General features: G+C 37.5%; 1 protein-coding gene across 21 annotated transcripts in view; it reads left to right on the top strand.

Moving 5' to 3' along the window:
- The window catches only part of RIMBP2 (RIMS binding protein 2), a 116,866-nt gene extending 95,098 nt beyond the window's left edge, over nucleotides 1-21,768 (top strand). For 6 of the 21 annotated variants that reach the window (XM_052795667.1, XM_052795659.1, XM_052795650.1 and 3 more), the window contains 9 exons: nucleotides 1,274-1,391; nucleotides 4,475-4,627; nucleotides 7,604-7,788; nucleotides 10,087-10,255; nucleotides 12,393-12,458; nucleotides 13,871-13,974; nucleotides 15,828-15,899; nucleotides 17,639-17,773; nucleotides 20,179-21,768. In XM_052795667.1, coding sequence (XP_052651627.1) covers nucleotides 1,274-1,391; nucleotides 4,475-4,627; nucleotides 7,604-7,788; nucleotides 10,087-10,255; nucleotides 12,393-12,458; nucleotides 13,871-13,974; nucleotides 15,828-15,899; nucleotides 17,639-17,773; nucleotides 20,179-20,367 — 1,191 coding nt within the window. In that variant the 3' untranslated portion in view covers nucleotides 20,368-21,768. Of the gene's footprint in view, nucleotides 1-1,273; nucleotides 1,392-4,474; nucleotides 4,628-7,603; nucleotides 7,789-10,086; nucleotides 10,256-12,392; nucleotides 12,459-13,835; nucleotides 13,975-15,827; nucleotides 15,900-17,638; nucleotides 17,774-18,351; nucleotides 18,927-20,178 lie in introns of those variants that run through there. The other 15 variants (XM_052795658.1, XM_052795657.1, XM_052795663.1 and 12 more) reach the window with 10 other exon arrangements.
- Nucleotides 21,769-23,125: the final 1,357 nt, after the last annotated feature.

Here is a 23,125-nt window from a genome sequence, read left to right as displayed (position 1 = left end):
GGTTTGGTTTTGTTTTTTTTAATGTCGAGGAATTCATTTCATCATGTTGTTTTTATTCACTTCATTCCCAGAATTTTCAGGATATGCTCTTTATCATGAAACATCTCCGGACAAGAATCAAGATTCTCCCCCACTGTGGCAGTGACCCAGATTTATGGAGTCACAGGTTTCATCATATTTCCATTTTCTACCTTATGTCTGCACTCTCACTACTTTGCCTTCCTTTTTAGACCATCTCTTCTTGCCTTTGAAGTTGCAGACTGCATCTCTGCATGAGAATGCAGGCAAACAGCTTCTTCCAATGGGATAGGCCAGGGCCATTCCATGTCTTTCAAGGATGCCTCTGTGTGATCTTGCGTATTTGCATTTCTGTCCATTAATCTGTAGCAGAGTCTCCACGCTTTGATAGATGCATCCATAGGCTTCCCTGCTCCCTAAAGACCAAAGCAAGTTCGTTACCCTCTCAGTCTGCAACAGTCCAGAATGGAAACCTCAAATCTAATGTGTTTCGTCTAAGAGTAGAAATCAGCTGCCTGCCTTTCTAGCCTAGCAGTTTATGCTGAAATGATCCTTAAAAATTTCTCCTGTTAAAATTGATGCCCAAGCTGTATTAATCTCAAAGACTGCATGATAAACTCTGGAGAGCATTAAAATAGTACCATTTAGTTATTAAAATAGCAACATTTTCTGCAAGGGTAGTGAACAGAAAGAGACAGCTGTGATGTGAGACGAAGTGTGTCTACATTCCCTTCTATGTGTTTCAATGACCTTTAAAAGGCTTTAACAACCGAAGGCCATTATAGAAAAAGCAGCGTGCTCAAAGACAGAAGGACGTACACTTGTTCACATGCTGCAAACTGGACAAAGCTATATAGCTGAATGCAAAAAAAGCTTGCCTTTTGAGTGCAGTCCAAGCTCCACAGCTCTCATGACTGGTTGTACTACTCTTCAGGAGATTATAACATCATCTTAGCAGCAACAACAAAGGCAAAAGAATATTTCAAAAATTATTCTTTTCTTTTCTTTTTGTTCTGATGTGTGACTGCTGGTTATAAAACTCTGCCATAAATCAGGGAACCATTTTTTTCTTTTGCAGGTTTGCCAGGCAACAGTATTTACTTTTCAGCTAACCTTTCAGTTAAAAACTAAGTTTAGTTGCCTTTAGAGCTTATGCTTCCAAATGTGATTGACCTGATTAATGTCCAACCATATAACCATAATATTTACCATGCATGTAACTTACAAACCTGTTTTTTCTGTTGTTGTTTTTTAGCTTTTAGGTAATCCATCATCCGCAGGACGGCCTGAAAGGGCGGAGCATGCAGGGCGAAGGTCCTCTCATGGCAGTGCAGTGCCACAAAGGTCTCGACCAATGTTGGTCCCTTCCATTGGTTAGTTGGACAGATTGGTGCATTTCTGTTCTTTGCAGCCTCAGAGTTGGGAAGGCGGTCCTTAAAAAAGAAACAACAGACCTTGTCTTGAACCATGGTTACTCTTAGTTTAAATGGGATGAAATGGAAGAACACCTCCATCTAAATATGAGTGTACTGGGGTCTCACAGGGGGCTGAATCAGTAGTCATTGACATCACTGGGAGCCCTTTCATTGAATTTAGTGGGTATTGGACCTTTTCTAAGTTTGGTTAAGCTTAGGTACTGTTAGATCTTACCAAAGAAGAAATTTGCAGGCAGGCTACTATATGATCAGTGAAATAAATGTACCCATTCAGCCATCCATTCAGCCATCCATCTTTCCATTCATCAACCATCATTTTGTATTCACTTTCCATTTTCTTGACTACTTTTTGGAATTTAGCAGGAAAAATAGAAGCTGTTAAATGTAACAAGTTAATAGAACTTGCATATATTTACTAGATTTGATATTTCTTACAGAATCATCCCTATTCTGGTTTACTTATGACTTAAACTATATGCTGGTGTATACCAGAAAATCCAAAAAGTAGTGCAGAAAAGATAATGGAATCAAGACACTATGGACAAATACATATCTGTTAAAACTTGCACTCTATACTGACAAATAAGAAATATTGACGCTGAAAATCACAGAACACATGCAAAACAAATGCAGAGAGAGTTCTGTGAGCTATGAGCAGAAATTTACTCCATGAAGATGTAAAGTTGTCCAGTTCCTGTCCCTAACCTCGACTTTAATTTGTGAATACTGTAGGCATCGTGACGAGGAGAAGGAAGCAGTGTCAGGCAATTCTCAGCTGACATTTATGTGAATAAGAGACATTACAAATGGGGATTATCAGAAGGAAAGAGACTGATCATTAAGGAATGCTTTTATTTATAAATATTAAATATTTTCCCTTTTCATAGAATCAAAGTAAAATGCCTGTACTGTAAATAAAAAGCAAAATCCCTCTAGTGGGCACAATTATTTTGATATATAGTAGATAGTAACTATTATTATTGAAACTGTAGATCGGAAAACACACACAGCCGTAATTCATGAAACTTTCTTAGTGTCTTCAATACAGCATGAGTGGTCAGAGGCTGATTCTCATCCCACGTCCTGGTGTAAACCAGGATAATCTTCACAGATGTCAATGGAATTACACTGGTATGAAAATGGCATGGGGGAGAATCAGCTCCAAGGAGGCTCTTGTGCTTCCATTGACAGGTTATTGTTAGCTGAAACAAGTAGCTTTTGGATGACGGTGTGAAGACTGTTAGATTTTCATGTCCTTTTTATTTTTCTCTGAAAGCAGCCTTTTTTTCTCAGGAGTAAAGATTTCTGGTTTATGTTTGGACTACTTAAAGCAAGTTTTGTATTTAAGTTCTTTCTTTTATATTATCTGCTGAAATGTTTTTTTATGAATAGTGAGAGAGTAGACATGTTTGTTTGAATTAATCCTTTGGGTTTCCTTTTACTTTTCATTTTAATTAAAAGTAAGGGAAGTGATTTAATTCATCAGAGCTCACTTTCTGTCAACAAAGTTAGGACACAGAAACCATTAAGTAATGACTTAGCTGTTTAGTAGTTCAATAGCTTAGGAATCAGGTAAAAAAATTAATTTCTCATAGTCAATCTGTGCTCAAACAGATAATTAGATAGAAAATAAAATCACATGTTATTTCTTTCAGTGTAACTTAAAGAATGAATTAGTGTATTTTGTATTATGTACAATCCACGAATGCTCTTTGGGGAAGTTCCATTAGGAATAAATTACAATATTGTCTAATGCTGGTAACAAGCAAACTACTGAGCGTTATGTACAGTATCTAACAAAAAAAAAATTGTTTGCTCTGAAGCTGTTGAAAGGCCTTATGTAGTTTAGAGTTCAAGAGTCCTAATATCTGACTAAAAGACCAGTGATTAAGATTGCTGAAAGATACGTATGCAATATTTCTTACTTTCAGCATCAGACTGTAATAAATCACTTTAAGTGAAACAAATATAAACACTTGATAAAACTCTGCACAAAAGTTGCTTCCTGTAAGCCTGCTGGAAAAAAATCTAGAGATATGAAGTGTATCAAGAGTTCAGATAAATAAAATGTGGTAAAAGTAGGGCATCAAAAAGCATGTAGAGTAGAGCATTGTATAAATTTAAACCCGCTGTTCAGAACTCCTACTGACAGAGGAAGTTTCCCATGAATAAGGGCTGCAAGTATGGTTTTTGAAGAAAAGTTATGTGTCATTATAATACGTAGTTCTACAAAGTGAAAAGCAGAGTAAAATAAAAGGAAAGAAAGTAAATATGATTGATTGAGCCAAAACTTAAGACTGCTTAAATACATGAAACTGTTGTTGGCCTCAGCATATAGCTCAAAAATGTGGATTCCAAATTTCTTGGCAGCAGCTTATTCCTTTACATGTATGCCTGGAATTTTTGCTGAGTTATTCAGCTAACAGGTCACTTTAGTGATGGAAAGTTCTTAAGGCAGGTCTGGGAGGTTAAATCAGTGGGAAAGAGCTTCAAAATTGTAATGACGTTAGGATCCCAATGGTAAAAACTTTCTCCAAAATGTACCAGAATTTAAATTCTTTGAGGTGTTTTCTCCATTAAGGTATAAATACTTTAGATTAGTATCTTCTTTCAGGTAGGATTTAAGTAAATTAATTAATTTTTGTTTTTAGGTTGATACTTTAGAAGGTGAAACACAGTTTACAGTGCTCTTGACCTTGCAGATCTGGCAGGTAGGAGTGTTTAAACCTCATAATAAAAGATCATTCCTATCCAAAGAGCTAACAAGCAATATTTACACTGTATGAATTTTAAAAAGCACAAAATTCAGATGCTTTAAAAAAAGGAGATACACATTTCTGTGATTCCCCTGCTGAAGAAGGATTTCTAGAGGCTGAGACATCTGGCAAAGCTTATGCAGGGTTTAGCCTTCCTACTCTATGCAAGTCAGAAAAAAAGGGTAGGCAAAGCCTGCCCGCAGGAGCCTCCGCAAAGGCAACTATACAATATGTTTTAATAGATCATTCCCTTTTTCTCCATAGAAATTACAATGGACAGTAACAGTGAAGGCGGTCGGTCTCGGTCAGGTAGTGAGGGAAATATTTCACCCGTAAAAGAAGAAGCTTATTATCGCAGCATTGGTGGACACAAGAAATGGCCTCAGCAGCGTACCATGGCCTCTGAATATAGATACGGTATGCCGAACATTATTCATCCTTTATGACAGACCCATTTTAGAGCTGCGTGTTAACAAGTGCGGTTTCTGTATGACAACATTGCATGCAATGCAGAATGCCAGGGGAACTAGCTCTTAAGTCCTGTCTGCTCTCAGGTAAGTTTCTCCAGCTCAGCTGTAAGGGACAAACAGCCCTTAGTCCTCTGTCCTGAAACTGCTGTGCAGCCACCTTTCCATACTCGACTGAGTCCAAGCACACTGCATTGCATGAACCTCTGTGAAGCTATGCTGCTACTAATGCCAGTCAGTATTTACTGTATACACCCGAACGACCATTCATCCAAATGACCACATTTCCACTCGGTTCATGTAGACTGGGCAGGGACAAAGAGTAGCTGGTATATCACGACCCTATTAGGGTCCTCTAATAGGAAGCAGTTACCAAACGTTATTCAGATTTATGGCTTGGGCTAACCGAAGATTCGGGGTCTTATCAATGGCCACACAGGACTTTGGCTATGTTACTTGGTGAAGACAAAAATTATTATTATTTTTAGGAATAATTACACCATAATGACAAACTTTTGTATTACACGAGGAAGGCAATTATACCCACTACTGATAGTATTTGTTGCTTCATCAACATAGAAATCATTACATGATCAACAGCTCAGTTTTCATAGTTCATAACACAGTAAAATGAAGTGTCTAACACTTAACCCATAAAAGCAGCCCACGCCATATATAGAGCTAAGAAACACATTAGGATTTTGTTGATGTCTGAAATGAAACAAAAGGGGCCCTGAAAGTTTAGGTAAATCCTAATTTAATGTTGAGCTTCCAAGCAAACAGATCTGACTGACTGACTTCTTACACACAAGCTGATGATCCGGTTGTATTGGTGTAGATCTAGTGAATTCAGCGCAGCTGTGGTTGCAACTATACATCAGTTGGGAATCTGGCTGGCTGCATCCAGAGACTAAGATTTTACATACACAAAATTATATGTGTGCGTATATGTATGATATACGTATGTACCTCTTGAAAGAATAAGGGGCTAATGAGCTAATCTAGAGATTATTTGCTTTCTGGTTCACTGAAGCAAACATGACTATCCTGAGTCAGACTGTACCGGCCAGTGTTTTTAACAGAGATACATTTGGCCATAATTCATGTTTGCACCTAACCCCCATTAACTACAGTTGGAGTTGGATGCAAAAATCGGTATTTTTAATTTAAAAACCAAAACACCCCTTAAGCCACCTGTTTTACATTGCCTGGTGGGTCTGAGTATGAACCACAGAATGACTGCAACCTGACTGTGGGAGGAGAACAGAACAGAGAGGAATCCCATCCTTTGTGTCCCATTGCTTTCTGTCCCACATGTGCCCTTCTCCCACATTTCCTTTCTGTGCTTTGTGCCTGCCTAAAGCTTCTTGGCTGAAATTTTTCCCTGCCCTTTTGCTGTTCTTCATTTTTTTCCCTACTCACATTCTTTCTTGCGCTCTGGACCCAAGAGTTAGTAGCTGTTCCCTTAAAGCTGTGATGCTCTGAAATTTTTTTTCTGGTAGTTTAAAAATATCAAATGTTTAATAAAATGCATCTGATGTAGAGGCAAAAATTTAATAGAATTTTTTCTAAAATGTTCCATATTGAATGTTCAAACTATTACCAAAAATGGGAGTCTTTAATTTGTAAGAGGTGGTTACAGTAAAAGTTGTATTAATATGAAAATTGTTTGGAAAAATTTTTATATAGTTGAACAACATTTTCATCATACTTCATAACATCGCTTTCTCAATTTATTCATTGTGAAGGAATGATCAACTGGATGATAAGTGTTGATTCAGCAAAGAACAAAAGTACGTGACTCCTACTGAAGTTAGCGGGACTTGCACAATAAGCCAAGTTTTTCAGAAGTGGCTTGTGATTTTGAGGGCTTTATTTTTGGGGGGCTTCAACTTTGTATGTCTTGAAAGAGCCTATTTTGGGGGAAAGCGCTGCCACATGCTCTTTCAAAACCAAATTAAAAGCCTTTGAAACCCATCATTCAAAACACTCATTGTTAGCCATTTTGGCCTAATTCTCTAATTCAGTTTTACTGAAGTCCATCCTTAAGTATGTTGTTGAATCATGGGCTAAACGCATTCTCCAGGTCATTTGAAGAGTCTGAAAGATAAATGAGACAAAAACGTCAATTCTCATTTTTTATGTCCTAATTGATTTGGTACCCTGCAGTGGACAGAGTTCAGTGCAGTGTCAAGTGTTGTGATATTCATGGATGATCTTTCCTAGTGAGCTTACGGTTAAACACAGTCATAGCTAAACATTTCTCCTGGATTTTAACACATCTTGTTAGTGTTTGCGTTGGTTTGGGGCATTGCTGGCTATGTTAACTATTGACTGTGTTTAAACAAAATCATAGGCAGTGTAGTTCCAACCCTGCAATAACTAACACTACTGAAATATATTTCTTCTTGCCTGTCTGGAGAGAAGAGGTTATAACCATGTTTTAAACCTGGTACCCAAAAGATGGTATGTCAACACAGCTGGGATGTGCTTTCTTGTGTCCATGAAGAGCAGAAGCAGCTGTGCTGGAAAACAGGTGGATCCAAAGCATGGTTATTTTTGCAGTAATGATAAAGCCTATCAGATTCATCATTATGTCACTCTTAACATGCTTCATTAATTTATGGCAAACTCCAGTAAACCTAGCAAAAACTGCTTTCTTACCTGAGCTGGATTCACATGTGTAAATGTCAGTGTGGTGTAGGGGATCAGCATCACATTCAGTGCATGCAGATTGTATATGCTTTTTAAAAAAACAACTTGCCAATTAAAAAAAAAAACAAACCAACACTAAGCTTAACAGGACATGCATTATTGTTTTTTTTTCACTGAAATGCCAAATATTTTTAAAATATTAACTGGAATAGTTGAAAGATGAGGCCAACTTGTATTACTGAAATGTTCTTTTCTGAATTTACTTTCATAGATGGCTATGGTGGTCATGACCATCTTTCTCCAGATATTTACGAAGAATCAGAAACAGATCCTGGCACAGAAGATATTTCTACTCGAATATTTGTTGCACTCTTTGACTACGATCCGCTGACAATGTCCCCAAATCCTGATGCTGCAGAAGAAGAGCTGCCATTTAAAGAAGGACAGATCATTAAGGTGGGATCTAAAAACAAAGGAAACGAAGGACCCGGTTTTACAAACAGGCTCTCCTTTTTTCCCTGTGGCAAAAGCAACTTGTGTGACTGGAGTCCAAGGTTTTTTTTCCTCCAGAGGTTCAAGCTGTAAATCTCACTGGATCTGGAATCTAATATCTAGTGCTAATAGCCTAAAAATAATTAGGTAATGGGCAAAAATCTCAAAGTTGCTAGATAGTTAGGGCCAGACTTAAATAGAGATTTGGGTGCCAAGACCAGAATTGTGACTCTGAAGGCCCGTATGTCCATTGCCACAAACCTGCAGGCAAAACTGCTTCAAAAAGGATATCTTTCCTGCAAAGGTACCCCAAAAGTGCTTAGCGTTGTACCTTCACACGTACCAGAGCTGCCGTATTTTTTTAAATGCTGAACACTCCTAGCTAGTAAACAAGATTAATTAAAGTCCAGAAGTTAGGTATTTCTCTTCCAGAGTCATCTTCTTCTGAAACTGGGAAAACCACTCCCTTTTCTGACTGTTTGGTGTAAAATACACAAGCTGCCTTTAAACAGGGTGCAGAAGACAGGTCAGCCCTATTCCAGGTGACAGGGACAGTGTTAGGCTCTGTCAATGTTTTTAGCCAGCCCTCTATCCCAGCTTGCCTCATCTTATGATTGTGCAGCTGCGAGGCAAATTTGTTCAGCTTGTCGCTCCGATTTTAAAAAGCTAGCAGATTTTTCTGTCACGTCAGCAAATGTAAGCATCTCCTCCTGCAGCTTTGTATCTAATTGATCTGGTACAAAATGGGCAGAAATGAGAGAGGCAGAAGGAACAGCTGCTGGTAGTCCAAGGGTAATTTGAGATTTAAGTGTGATCTGAAACAGAACCTGAAAAAATATAGAGTCATTTGTTACACTAGCCTTTGCAAAGATAAAATTGTAACTTAAGCTGTTAAAATACTGACTGCCTTCCACTGTGTTGGACTGGATCCTAACACAAATATCTGTACCCTAAATCACAATTTTTTTAATGTTAAATACTTTGTTAGATATTTCGCTTATATAAGATTTTGCTTATATAAGATTTATGTGAAAAATATGGAACTTGTTTAAGAAATTATTTTTCTTTGCAAGAAATGTTCATTTCACTCAGGTATTTTAATTCTTCACAAATATGTACATGTTTGGCACTGAAAAGTATAGAGAGACTCCACATCAGATATTTACTCTGTGATGTTTATTTTATACTTGGGACCACAGTGATTACTATGTGACCTGCTGCTTTGAATTTCTTACCAAATTGTTGTGAAGATGGATTAGTCTGCATTTTCAAAATACTTTTTGTACATTACCTGAGCCATGGGGATGGTGAACGGTCAGTTCCACCAGGAGCTGTATGAAGTCTGTCCCGTACATGTGTTACGGTCACGTATGCTGTACTGTGTGAAGTAGTAGTGGTGCCGGGTAAGTCATGGATACATAGCGATTAAAACTGAAAAACATTCCTGATCTAGAAAGTTGAGGCAATTCAACGGTCTTTTTTAATGAACTCAGATTTGAACTGCAGGGCTTGGTTTGGGGGGGTTTGTTTGTTTTTAAAGAAAAGAAAGAAAACAATTGATTGAGCCTAAACAAGGAACAATCTAAACTCAGTCATCAGTTTGGCCTTAAGAACGTAATTTTTGTTTAGTACAGTCCTTGATCTAGGCCTTTGTGTCGTTAGTAGCCTTTATGAATGGACTACATTTTTAGAGAGAAATTTTGGATTTACCTGTTCTCATTGATGAAAATTCATGCTATTTTTATGCCTCAATTCATGTTTTCTGGAAAGACAATAGCAGAGCTTAAGTAAGTACATATATCAAGTATGTTCAGTATTAGATGGGCATTCTTGATCATATACAAGTTGTTCTATTCAAAATAACAACACTTTGGCACAGTTTTGCAAATGCTTCATTTTGAATATAGTTCACATGGCACCAAAAATGGTGCCATGTGAATAATTCCATAAAAATCAGTGTAAACCATTAAGTATACTTTTGGCTCAGCACAAGGAGAAACTGATGACTTTCAGTGCCGTCTCTCACTTTTTGTGCATTTCACTGCTAACAAAAAAGTCCAAATTCTGCTTATATATCTGAAGTCATAATTCAAATTAACATAACAATTCCAGTTTCGTAACATAAGCCAGAGTAGTCAAAACCTACTATAATTCCACATCCAAACTGTAGTCATCTGTCTATGCTTTAGTAACCATTTAGCCTGCATTAAAATTCCTAAATGCTAAAACCTTTATTGACCATCATCACTCTTTGAATAACAGGTTTATGGGGACAAAGATGCTGATGGATTCTATCGTGGAGAAACCTGTACAAGAATTGGCCTTATCCCATGTAATATGGTCTCTGAGATCCAAGCAGATGATGAAGAGATGATGGATCAGCTGCTAAAACAAGGCTTTCTTCCTTTGAACACACCAGTTGAGAAAATTGGTAAGGGAAAATACATATGCTTCACTTCTCCTAACTTTTGGGTGCTATTAACTTGGCTGGATCTGCTTTGCCTTTTGTTTTTACTATATGCAGATGCATCTAAATTTTACAGCAATTTACTACACCATGGGATACATTCTGTGTCAGTATCTGGATGAATTTATTCAACTAATACTTAATGTCGGTCACATCTTTTGCTGCAAATGAGGACTTGTATCTTCACCACTCCACTCACTACTTTCTTTTCTTATTTACAAAAAAAAAATCGGTTTTGTCACCTCAAAGATTTCTAGACACAGAACATGATCCCTGTGCTTTGGAGTGTGCTGTGCTGAGGTGCTTTGTGATACGCTCACTGCTGCAAAGCATAAAAAGAATCACTTATTTGTTGTTATTTTTACTCTTCTACATTTTCCTACTTTACCAATAATTTAAAGGGATGGTGGCAAAGGGTTATGCGTAATGTCATTTGGGATAGCACTACATATTATGAGATTTTTTGGATATTGCAGTAAAAACCCTTTAAAAACCTGAGTTTGGCCAAACAATTCTGTGTTATGAACTGCTCGTGTTACATCACTGGTTCAATGTTGTACTTAGATACACAATGCAAGTATCTTTTAACTTAGATTTCTTTCTAAAAATAAATTTCATACAACTATCTCAATATGTTTTAAAATTTTCAACATGTTTCAGAGAGTATAAAGGGCTGGAAGTGGTTCAGTCCTGTTTAAAAGTGAACTGTAAAAGTGGTTGCTAAAAAACCAAAGAAATCTTCCACAATTGTTTTCTTAGATTGAGTAAAACCTTATCATTTCCAAAATGTATTAGTAAATGTGAGACAAACTATTTTTTTGTTGTTTTTTTTAAGATATTGAGATATTTTAAAATTCTCCATTGTCCATGAAAGGGAAGGATGATTTAAGTTCTTAAAAGCTTAATTGAGTTCTTAATTCAAATCTCTGTGTTTATTTACTTACGCCACATAAATACAACAAATCCTCCCACCTGCATGCACTTGTAAACCCCACTGCCCATCTGCTGCTCTAGGTATAGCACATACACTTATACATTCATAGGACAAAAACTTGAGAGAGGCACAGAGTGGGACCTACAGATGTGCCTGAATGGGTTGGCTGCCTACAGCGGTATTCTGCACAAGTAGTCGTTTTAGCATGGGTCTGCATCATTTGAAGTCTGTTAGATACCTGTTAGATAGTCTGAAGATACCTAACCTGCTTTAGGTACATCTGTAAACACAACTGGAGGCCTGATGGGATTAAGTATCTAAATATATTTCTACTTCTAGCAATGAGGTCACCTGTGAGTGCAGAAAACAACTTCCTCAACAGCCACGGTTGAAACCGACTGCTTTAAGTCCTGCTCAGTGCTCTGAGTTCTTATCAAAGTCAGCAAGTTGTTGATACAGAACACTTGTGAAAATGAAACCACTAATCTACATAGGTCCCCAGAATTTGAATACTTTGGCTGTCTAACAGTCATATTTTGCAAATATAATTGCATTTTTTTTGTTGTGCTCAACTGGCAGTGTCTCCTGAAAGAGCTGAGAAATCAGAAAGTCTTTTAACTTGGAAAGAGGGAGAGGCAATTGGTGACAGAAACGTTGCCCTGCCTTACATTTTTAAGCAATTCTTTTTATTCTGGGATGTTTCTGAGCGAGCTGTTAGCAACCTACCCCCAGCAGTTCACCTTTAAATATTTTGGCACTTAAAAGCATCATGTGTTTTAATATGGATTTAAATTGTTAGCCATTAAAAAAAAAAAACAAAAACAAAAACCAAAAAACAACAAACACTCTTACTAATGGATTTGGAAAGAATAGTTAGTTTGGCTTAATTTTAAACTAAATACAAATTCTGAATAGCAGAGATCCACATGTTCAGACCCTCACTGTCACAGAGGCTGCCCACGTGGATTTTTAGCAGAAGCAGGCTCTAATTGCCAGTCTGTCTCATATTGTTACTCATATTCTTAATGTCCTATCAGACACTTTACATGCTGTGTTCATATGACTATATTTTTCTTAATCCTTTGCCCACATTAAATCCTTAAAAACAGAACTTTGAACAGCTTCATATCTTTTCTTCTTTTATTTGTATGCATTCCTTTCCTGAAGTCAACTGTGACCGTTTCAAAGAGAGCACACGCTCTGTACACCGCAGATCCAGAAAGTCTAAAAGAGGTCTGTGCTAAGAACCAATAATTTGATTCAAGCTGTAAATTAGCTGAAATGATTTGAGCTGTCTAGATTTATTTTTTTATGACTTTAAACTTTTGGAAACCAGAAGTTGGAAAATACTGTCACATAGCAATCAGGTACAGGGTCCCTTTTGGATTCTTTTCTTGGTCATAGAGGCACCCTTGACCCTGAGCAGCGGGCACTGTCTTGCCCCAGAGAGGTACTTCAAAGTGGAAAGTGCGACTCTCAGATAATCGTTTAGGTATCAGTTGATCCAGGCTTTGGGGAATCAGGGGGATCGGGTCCCGCGTCTGTTACAGTCCGTGCCTTCATTTTGGATCTCTCCTTGTGTTCTGTGTAAATCCCTTGCATTGGTACCTGGGAAAATAACTCCAAACCACCCACTGCAAAAGTAAGTGATCTCCTCTGACTGAATGCTTCAGTGTCAGCTGGTGGGTGATGTGACAGCTGTGAGTGCATGCTACACTCAGTATTGGCTCCTACATTAGCTGAACCTTTAATGTTCACCCTCCTGCCGGAACAATCATAGGGTGCCTCCTAACCCCAGGTCTCCTCTGTCACACTGCATAACGCTCATCAGACCTGCCCTCAATGCCTGTCTGTAAGTAGCACTAACAAGCATGTTTCTCTTGCTGCAGCAGTCATCCGCAAGAATCATGCTAGTATCATTCAAATTTAAAATGAAGCCCAGTTTGGACTTCTCTGTAAATGTTTACTATCAATCAATAAACATTTCACGTGGCTCCTGGAAACTACAAATTTTACTCCTTTCCTTCTGTTCCCCGCAAAGGAAACTTGTAAAATTAAACAGTACTTGAGGATGTGTTTTTGTAGTTAGTCTTGAAAATATTGCAAACCACTTGCATAATGGGTAGCCTCTTCTGTCTTGGGACAGCTCAGAGCATCCATTTCTCCTTCCAGTCTCCCAGCAGAAAGTTGAAGAATAATCCCAGGCACAAAATTCCTTATGATTGGGGGGGGGGGGGGGGGGGGAATAGACAGTAAATGTGGAAGTTGAAATGAAACGAGACAAACACGAATTTTGACTGTTGGGCTTTGTATACCCTGTTAACCTCTGACTCTTACAACCAAGAATGGCTGAAAATTTCAGAACGTTAGTTTTGCAGATAAATACTGTTCAGAGGATTCAGTGGCTTAGAACAAGGAGGGCAAGCCAACTGTTAAATTATTTATGAAACGTACATGCTGTTTTGAAACCTTTATGTGTGTTAATAGGTTTGGTAATCTGTGACCTTTTATCACTATGCTAGAGAAATATTGACACTGTTACTGCACTGTTGTGAAAATGAGGTAGGGAAAAGTTGGACCTTGTTTTTCTTTTCAAAATAACTTTGATAGCTTTCCTTCCCTTCCTCTCCTTGTGATTGGAACAGAAAGAAACAGACGCAGTGGGAGACAACATTCAGTGCCTACAAGAAGGATGGTGGCACTGTATGATTATGATCCACGTGAAAGTTCTCCTAACGTCGATGTAGAGGTATTGACATAACTGTTTGCTGTGTTTACCATTTATGGAGCCATAACCTAGCGGGGATTTAGAAGCATTATTATACATTTGCAGTGGATGTGCCAAAAAAAAAAAAAAATTTACAAACATTGGTCAAGTGTTTTCAGGCAGATGTAGATGACAAGCTTAGGACTTCTGTACAAGTAGTTTTATGGTTCCTGTTCAAACAAAATCAAGGAATATCCTTTGTAGGATTTATTTAATATGGCTCAATACATTATATAGTCAGCTATGGATATATGTTGTGCAATGCATGTGTATACATATGTATATAACAAAAGCCTATCAGGAAAAAAGCATGGAGTTATAAACAGTAGGGAATTATTATTTTCCAATTATTGTTTTCAAATTTCCTTTGTGTGTTTCCACATAAGAACACGATTATTTTTGAGAAGAGTCCTAGCTCATGCCAACAAGCTCATAGCAGCGCATGCTTTCAAATCTCTGTAACCTACAAGTCCTCCAAAAATCAACCCTCCTTCACAACCCAAACTAGAACAATAAAGCGCAGTAGAACAGTGTTCATAATATATCGTATTTCTTTCTCTTAATTGATGCATCTGACCTTTCATGAATTTGTCGTCTGTAATTTTTTTTTTTTTTTATAACAATGTAAGGCTATCTTAAACAACTGAGCATTAGGTAGATCTTCATTTAAAAACCAGCTCATCATTAGCTAGGTCTTCAGTATGGGTTTATCTTCCATTTACCTACATGCAGTCTCCCATCTCTCCGTATTTGTTATCAGCAACAACAGAATCACTTTTTACATTGTCTTTGATGTTACATGGTAACTGAGTCCCTTGATCAAGATTTGATGCAGTTTTCATTTATATATGCATTGTGGTAAGAATGTCAGGCAGGTGACACTCAAAGCTCTAAAAAAAATACTGCATACCTAGGAGCTTCCTCAGTTATCCTTTAAAATGATTTTTTTTAATTGGTGAATTGTAGAACAATTTGGAATTTTTTTAAAGAGTAGTAGTGAATTTTGAAATATGTGGGACTTGATACTTTAAAACTCAGCCAGAGTTGTCTTGTATTTCTCACTGAACCAAATCTGGTTCTAAATTATGGTGTTTCAAAGTAGTTTGGGCAACAAATCAAATAAATTGTACAGATATATTGCAAACATGTTATTTGTTCTCTCTCTTTCCATGGCCAAAGGAAATTAAAAAGAAGTTAAAAAAAAACCCCTAATTAAATTACATTTAAACCACAGGCAATTAAAAAAGAGCCCAATACACTGTTTGCAGATCAGAGACTGGAGATGCCTGCTATGAAGCCTGTATTGAACGGAATCCAGTATAGCTCCACAACTTTAGTTCAGGAACTTTGTGTTTCAGGAAGAGCAGTCTCAGCTGTCCTTGTATCAGTTAGTCCTAGCACTCAGCTCAGTACAGAGCCTAGACCTGAACCATGTCCAGGCCCTACATCTTCTTCCCTCCTCCCAGAATTGACTTTAAGGGACCTTTGAAGCCATGTAGTTCAAAGCTTCAAAGTTTGTTCAGGTTGTTCAAGGCTTCGCGCAGATGAGTGAGTTCAGCAATCTCCAAGGTCTGGTTGCACTTGGCTCGTTTGTCATGGGGAGTCCTGTGGGTGTCTAGAACCTAGCTGGGAAGTGCCACATCTAGCAAGCTAACAAAAAAAAAAAAGAAAAAAAAAATTTTTAAAAAGTTTTCCTCTCAAAGTTCAATTCGGTTTCACCACCTGTATCTTAACATAAAGGAGAGGGAAAAATATTAATGTATTTACTATTAATAAAGAGAATGTTAACCTTTGCCTAACAAAACATGCACTGTCATGTGTTCCTTTTTCTGCAGGCTGAGCTGACATTCTGCACAGGGGACATTATTACTGTCTTTGGTGAAATTGATGAAGATGGATTTTACTATGTAAGTTGGCTTCTGTTTGGTCACTTCAAACTGCTACAAACTGTTAGAGCACTCTTCACTAGCAGGAATGATTAAATGACAGCCTGGAGGATTTCAGGTCACAATTCCAGCTTGTTCTGTTGTGGGAATAGCTGTGATCCTAATTTGGCATGCCTGGAAGAACTGCCAAAATGGGGGTTAGCATCACCACTCCCATTTTGTACCTGGGAGCATGAGTTAGAGAGCTGGGATGCGAACCCGGCCTCACAGCTCCTGCATGGACTGTAGCAGAACCCGAGAAGCTCCCTTGGTTGGACGAGATCATACTGCACTGAAGGTTCCCTCTTGCTACTTCAGCACCTGTCTTTAAGAGTTGTTGTTCATCCAGCTCAGAGCTGCCTCTGGCATTTTATAAGTAATATTTGCCTCATTTAGTTTGCTGGAAAACGTGTATTTTGATCATACATGTATCGATATGAACATGCGAATGACTTCTAATGGGTAAGGCATTTAATGTGGGAGAAAGACCTAGATACAGCCTGTCCCTACGATAAAAGGTTCTTTGACTAAAATATATCAATAAAATAGTTCAGTAGTCTTTTAAGCACTAGTTAACTGATCATACTACTTTGTCATTCCTTTAAGAAGAGGAAGAGTGTAATCATGGGAGACAATATTCCAGCATTGCTTGCCCAGCCAAACTGTCTTCAAGTTGATAGTAGCTGCCAGTCTGCATCTTGTACTTGCCTTTTCCATTTCCATGGTGTATTGGCCATAGAAAACAGGCCCAGCTGCCTCTGTCAGATGCATTTGAGAAGTTCAGACCCAAAGAAATAATTTTATCATCTCAGAAGTGCCTTTAGGTTTGCAGCCTAGCACCACATGTATGTATGGCGCTGCAGTCCTACAGACCCAAGTCCAGAAACTGGGAATTCTGTTCCTGCTTCTCCATTGTGCACTGATGATAAAAAACGCAGGGGTTCACTTGCTCTCCATAGCACACGCTAGCTCTCGTGATCTTCAAAAGTGCATAAGCTCTTGTCGTGGTTTAACCCCAGCCAGCAACTTAAGCACCATGCAGCTGCTCACTCACCCCCCCCCCACACCCAGTGGGATGGGGGAGAGAATCAGGAAAAGAAGTAAACCTCGTGGGTTGAGATAAGAACAGTTTAACAGAACAGAAAAGAAGAAACTAATAATGATAACAATAACAATAATAAAATGACAATAATAAAAGAATCAGAATATACAAAACAAGTGATGCACAATGCAATTGCTAAGCACTAGCTGGCCCATGCCCAGTTAGTTCCTGAGCAGTGATCCACACCCCCCAGCCAACTCCCCCCAGTTTATATACTGGACATGACGTCACATGGTATGGAATACCCTTTGGTTCAGCTGTCCTGGCCGTGTCCCCTCCCAACTTCTTGTGCCCCTCCAGCCTTCTTGCTGGCTGGGCACGAGAAGCTGAAAAATCCTTGACTTAGTATAAACACTACTTAGCAACAACTGAAAACATCAGTGTGTTATCAACATTCTTCTCATACTGAACCCAAAACATAGCACTATACCAGCTACTAGGAAGACAATTAACTATCCCAGCCTAAACCAGGACAGCTCTTAAGGTCCCAAGTGACCTTAGATGACTATTTCCCTCTTCCTCACTGGCTCTGAAATAGTCAAAAGTATTTCCTTACCTTCTTGGGAACCTACATTTGCTTTAGTAAAAAACATCTACTGAAATTTTCATCATGTTGCAGGGTGAACTTAATGGACAAAAGGGGCTAGTTCCTTCCAACTTTCTTGAAGAAGTGCCTGATGATGTTGAAGTCTATCTATCTGATGCACCCTCACGATATGTTCACGATACACCGATGCGTACAAAAGCAAAAAGGGTAAGCAACCGAATAAGAAAAGCTTAAATTTTTACTTTCCATTCCACTCTGTCTCTCATATAATTTAGACGTTATGTTTAACATTTTAAATCCATTTGCCCATTTAAAATTAACTCTCAAATATATAAAACATAAAGAAAAATTAGCCTTCCGCTAGCTCGTTACATTTGTAAATGAAGAAACTAAATCTACCATTTGATTGCAGTCATTACAGTACTTTCAATTATAATTTTAGTTTAAGCAGCTTTTCCCTGGTGAAAGTAGTTACTTCCTAATGCTCCTAAACTACTCGTACTACATGCAATATCTAGATGAAAGCAAAAGTTCTTGTGGACGAAAGACTGGTACCAGCATTCCTTTAAATACAGATTGTAAATACAGCTGATTGACAGTGTTCATCTTTTAATCCTTATGACTTCCTATTCCAACTGGCATTAGTTAATTGCCCAGAGACTTCTATGAAAGACTAATCGTGTTTAGAGTATCTCATTTTTGGTTTTGTTTCATCACTGCAATACTTTTATATATTATATATTTTATATATATTTTTATTTCTTTGCTCATCTGCTTGGAAACAGAAGAAGAGTGTTCATTTCACACCTTAATAAGGCAATGTAGCCTTCACGTAAGTGAGCAACTGAAGATACCAATAGAGATTTCAATTAAAGCTACCTGGCTATCTAATGCAAGTCTTGAAACTTAATTGTGGGGGAAAAAAAAAAAAAGAAATATGTCTCCAAAATCCTTGGCCACAGAAGAATAGGCTGTATGCTTTTACTATATCTAGTCAAGTCAATTTAGTTTTTTCTTAGGAGACAAATCCTTTAAAAAGGAATCCTTAGAAATAAGTCAATTAGACCTCACTTTATGAAGGTCAACATTTGGAACATATTTCTTCATGAGCTAAATGTTTATGTTTACATAGAAAGGAGAGTTTGATGTCTAACTACCCTACAAACAAAAGCTGCATATTGCATTGTTAGCCAAGCTGGGATGTAAAAATTCCAAGCTCCTATATCAAAAGAAAAGCACAACACCGCCAACCCTTGAAGAACATACAACCGAAACGTAAGCCGATACGTATGGTAGTTTACAAGGGTATAGTTGGTTTTGAAACTCATTACACTCAAATATAGCTACTTCAATTGTCTGCCTTAAAATGTGTTTTCCATAATCGATTATACCCCAGTTTGCCTAAGACCAACTATTCAACAATTCTGAAAAAATCCCTTCATATGGTACAATTTACTCGAATTTTCATAGAAAGTGCACATTTGAAATATTAGCAACTGTTTGGTTTACCAATGCAATAAAAGTCTCAATATGAAACATGCAGCTCACTGAATGAATGCATTAGACTAAATATATGGTATCTTCAGGTGTACGTTGGGGTGCTTTACCAAGTTGGTTTTTTTCATTAGAATTAGACCTTGATTTAAAATCAAAGTAGGCTTGAAGCCCCTTTGCTTAACTCACTGTTGCACAACAAGCCAGTAAATTGCTAATGTTTTAACTTGAACTACAAGATAGCAGGGGTCTCTAAGGCATGGATTCTATTATGAAAATATCATCTTAATTGATAGTATCACATTTTGTCAGCCAGGCACTGTAGTTAGGATAGGCTGAGTATAAGTAGTTTTAGCATTTTCTTTCAAGTGCTTTTGATGACTGAAAAAAACAGCTGTTTAAAATATTTAGGAATGCTGTCATCTAGCTATCGTACAAGTGTTCACCTTCATTCAGCAACCTCATAGCTGCAGCATATACATCAAGCAGTCAGGGTCTTTAAGCTTTCTTTGATTGCGATTAAGGTTCATTTTAGCTTTTTCTTTTTCCTTCTTTCTTTTTTTCTTTTTCTTTTTTTTTAAGCCAGTGTGCCATCTTCTCAAATATGTACATAAAGTTTGCTAGCCAATTTTAAAGAAAAGGCACTTAAAGGACATTAAAATATAAGTGATCATGTAGCATTTTAAGTAATTTCTTCTGAAAACAGTTTGGCTTCTATAGATTGCTAATCTGTAGTAATTAACACATCTATTTTTCTTAAGTCTATAGCTACTCGTATCCCTCTTCATTTTCGTACTATCAGAGTACTGAAATGCAAAACCCAAATCAGTGTTCTGGGTTTTGTGGCCAGAGCTATGGCAAAACAAGTGTATCCAACTCTTGCTTTAAAAAAGTATAACCAAAACAGGGCTCTATTGGAGTGTTTTCTATTGTCTATACTTTTTCTCAAAATTTATGTATTTTCTGTAAGGCCATATGGTATTTTCAGCCACAAAGAAGAAAGGAACCAGCCCTTTTGTTTAAGTGGGTAATGGGACAAGTGATGTTACCAACTTTCTTGATGATAATAGCTTTTAAGCTTTCAAACATTCAATAAATTATAACAATGTACCTAATAGGTTCCTCCTGAGAATACAGGTACATCACGGAGAGCACCATCCCCCACAGTTCATCTCCATTCTGGGTCACCTACGTCACCTATGGGTTCTGGTAGTCCCGGGAGAGGCAGGGATATGTCCTCGAAAAAGAAAAAGGGGCTGCTTTCCAAAGGCAAGAAACTACTGAAAAAGCTTGGTGCAGTGAAATGATTCATGTACTCCTGGACAACTTGTAAAGCTTCCAGTCTGTGTATTTTTTTTTTTTTTTTAAACGTCAAAACTAGGGCTTTCATGACTATGCAGTACAACTTTACCAAAACTTTGCATTTTTAAGTCTGACATCAGTAGAATCATGTGAATTGCTTAATCAAAACAGCAAGAAAAAAGGAAGTGGATTTGTTGTTGCAAATATCTTTTTTTCTTAAAAAAAAAAAAAAAAAAATTGTGGGATTAAGACCAGAAGAACATGGTTTTATTTGAAGTCAACTCAACACCTGCAACTCCATTGGATAAATCTCAGCCTTTAGTCTCCTTTAACCATGAGTGGGGGGGAGAAAACTATTCATTGAGTCCTGGTTCAGAGAGATCACCCCACTGTATCTAATCTTTATCATAAGCAAAAATGGTCTTGAAACTCCTAGTTTAATCAGCCTTGATGTTTTGCCTTATTAATGCACAATGATTTGTACTGTCTAATAAATATACAGCGTATACTTTGTATGTACTGTGTATTCAACTGTCTTCATATTCCCTAAAACATGGTAATTTAAGATCAAGTACTATGTTACTGACTCCATTCAATGTCTGATGTAACTCCTGGGAGTTTGAAAGTGCTGTGCAAAATGCTTTCTTTCTGGTTTTTGCTGCTTTTTTTTTTTTTCCTAAACCAACCCCCTTGTATCAATTTCTTTTGTCAACATTTTCACTAAACTGAAATTAGATACAGCGTAAGTTATTCAGAGACTCACCCAGTTTCAACCATACAACTTCCAGTTTTCAAGTTCCTGGTTCACTATTCTAAATTACTGGGAGAAAAAGCCAGACAAACAAACAAACAAACGAACAACTCTACAACAAAAAACCTTTACTCCCCAACTTTTCTTCCCGTGGAGGCACAGTCCTATGTTAAAAGGTATTTTCATATTGCTGATGTCAGATTCAAGATGAAGTGCATGTCTAAAGTAAAAAGTGAACAACTGTGTTACATACACAAGCCGTAGCCAGTAAAAAGGCTGCAACAGGTGATAATCAAATATTAATTGCAATATTGGCATCTCAAGAAAAACAATCTTACACATTGATGGCAGTCATTGGCTGTTACTATTTTGTAATTCTTGTCCATTTGTAAATTGTTTTTACTGTTTATACATACTTTTCAGACTGCCTTTCTTTTTGTAATTTATGGAAGGTTTATAAATGAATGATCAAAGCTTCCCCATTGTGTCTTCAGATAATAATGTAAATTACTGTAAGATACCGTGTGCTAGATTGTAACATTTAATTAAAGAAAATAACTGGCCTAAATTTGTGGTAAAGTACTGTGTGGGTGTGTGCATGTGTACAACTGTTGTGTATTATATTTTATATAAATAAATAATTTGATATTTTGTAGAGTGCAGTATGTTTCATGAATCTACTCTATCAGCTGCTTGATCATTGTGTTAGCCTTCCCTCCCCTTCTAAAGGATTAGACACAAAGGGCAAGATACACGCCCAGGGAGCAATTATTAAGCATGCAGTAATGGTGCAGGCTATGTGTTCAAACACTGCACCCATGTGGAGAAGGAACAGTCCGCAGTGACCGTTTCCTACCTTTCTGTAGCTGACTAAGGAAACAGCTGCCCTAGCTCCGCTTCTGTTGACCTCAAATGACAGAAACCAGATCAGAATGAATACAGGTATAAATAAGTGATACCTAACTAGGAATAAATACAAAATCCTAAGCACTGAATAGGGAAAGCTACCACTCTATGACATCAGAAAGACCAAAATATTTGCCAAAAAACCCTATGCATCTCTTCATTACAGATTTCATGTGGAAGGAAGAGGTTGGTACAGTTCTCTCAGACTAGGAAAGAAAAAAAACTGAACTGAATACAAGTTACAGAGCTCCCTCATTTTTCAGAACTGTCAACAGCTGCTGGAGTTTACTGTAGAATAGAGGCTCATCTAAATGCAAGACTCCAGGAGCTTTCCAGAGGTAAAGAATGCTTAGAAAGTTATGCTAGCATACATCACAAAGTATGCCCAAAGCCCAGTCTTGAAGTACATACGCAAATACATCTAACACAACCAAATGAGCAAGGATTACAGCAACAACTTTATTTAAATCTCACAAAGAAAAGGAACAAGCTTCAGAACAAGTTAGTTTAAAAAACACAGCGCTAATCCAAATTCTTCCATATGCGCTAGTTTGACTCTGCGCCTGGTAATGCAAAATCTGAAATCAACTTTCATCAACACAACTGCTACTTGCTTTACAAATTAAGCTATTCCTGCTGAACAGTTACCAATGAAAATCCTAGAAGTACAATACAAACCAAGGCCTAAGCACTTCGCATTACTTGGAACTGCACAACCAAAAAAACCAAACCATGAATAGTAAAACTATCTACTTTTTTGCACATCAGTGCACTGATACTCTTTGTTGGAAATTATTTTTCTCATTTAACAACCATGCAATTAAACAGTGCCAACCAAGAAATTTAGTTCATTTCAGTTATGAATTTGCAACTGAAACGATTTACTCATACTGTGTAGTCAATATGAAGTTACAAGACTAAGAAAAAGCATGTCAATAGGATAGTCCCCACTAAGTCACACAGCCCCCATAAGAGCATTCAACCTTAGTCAAAGCCATCGCTTTTTGTGGAGAGAATACTGTAGCCTTAGATAATAAAGGTGTTCCTATAGCTGTGATAAGATACAGAAATAATTTTGCCTCTGACACTCATTCCTGAAACTCTGG

The sequence above is a fragment of the Harpia harpyja genome, chromosome 9 (assembly GCF_026419915.1).
Source record: "Harpia harpyja isolate bHarHar1 chromosome 9, bHarHar1 primary haplotype, whole genome shotgun sequence".
Lineage (NCBI taxonomy): Eukaryota > Metazoa > Chordata > Aves > Accipitriformes > Accipitridae > Harpia > Harpia harpyja.
Note: the sequence above shows the minus strand (reverse complement) of the source record. Positions and strands in the feature narration are given on the sequence as shown.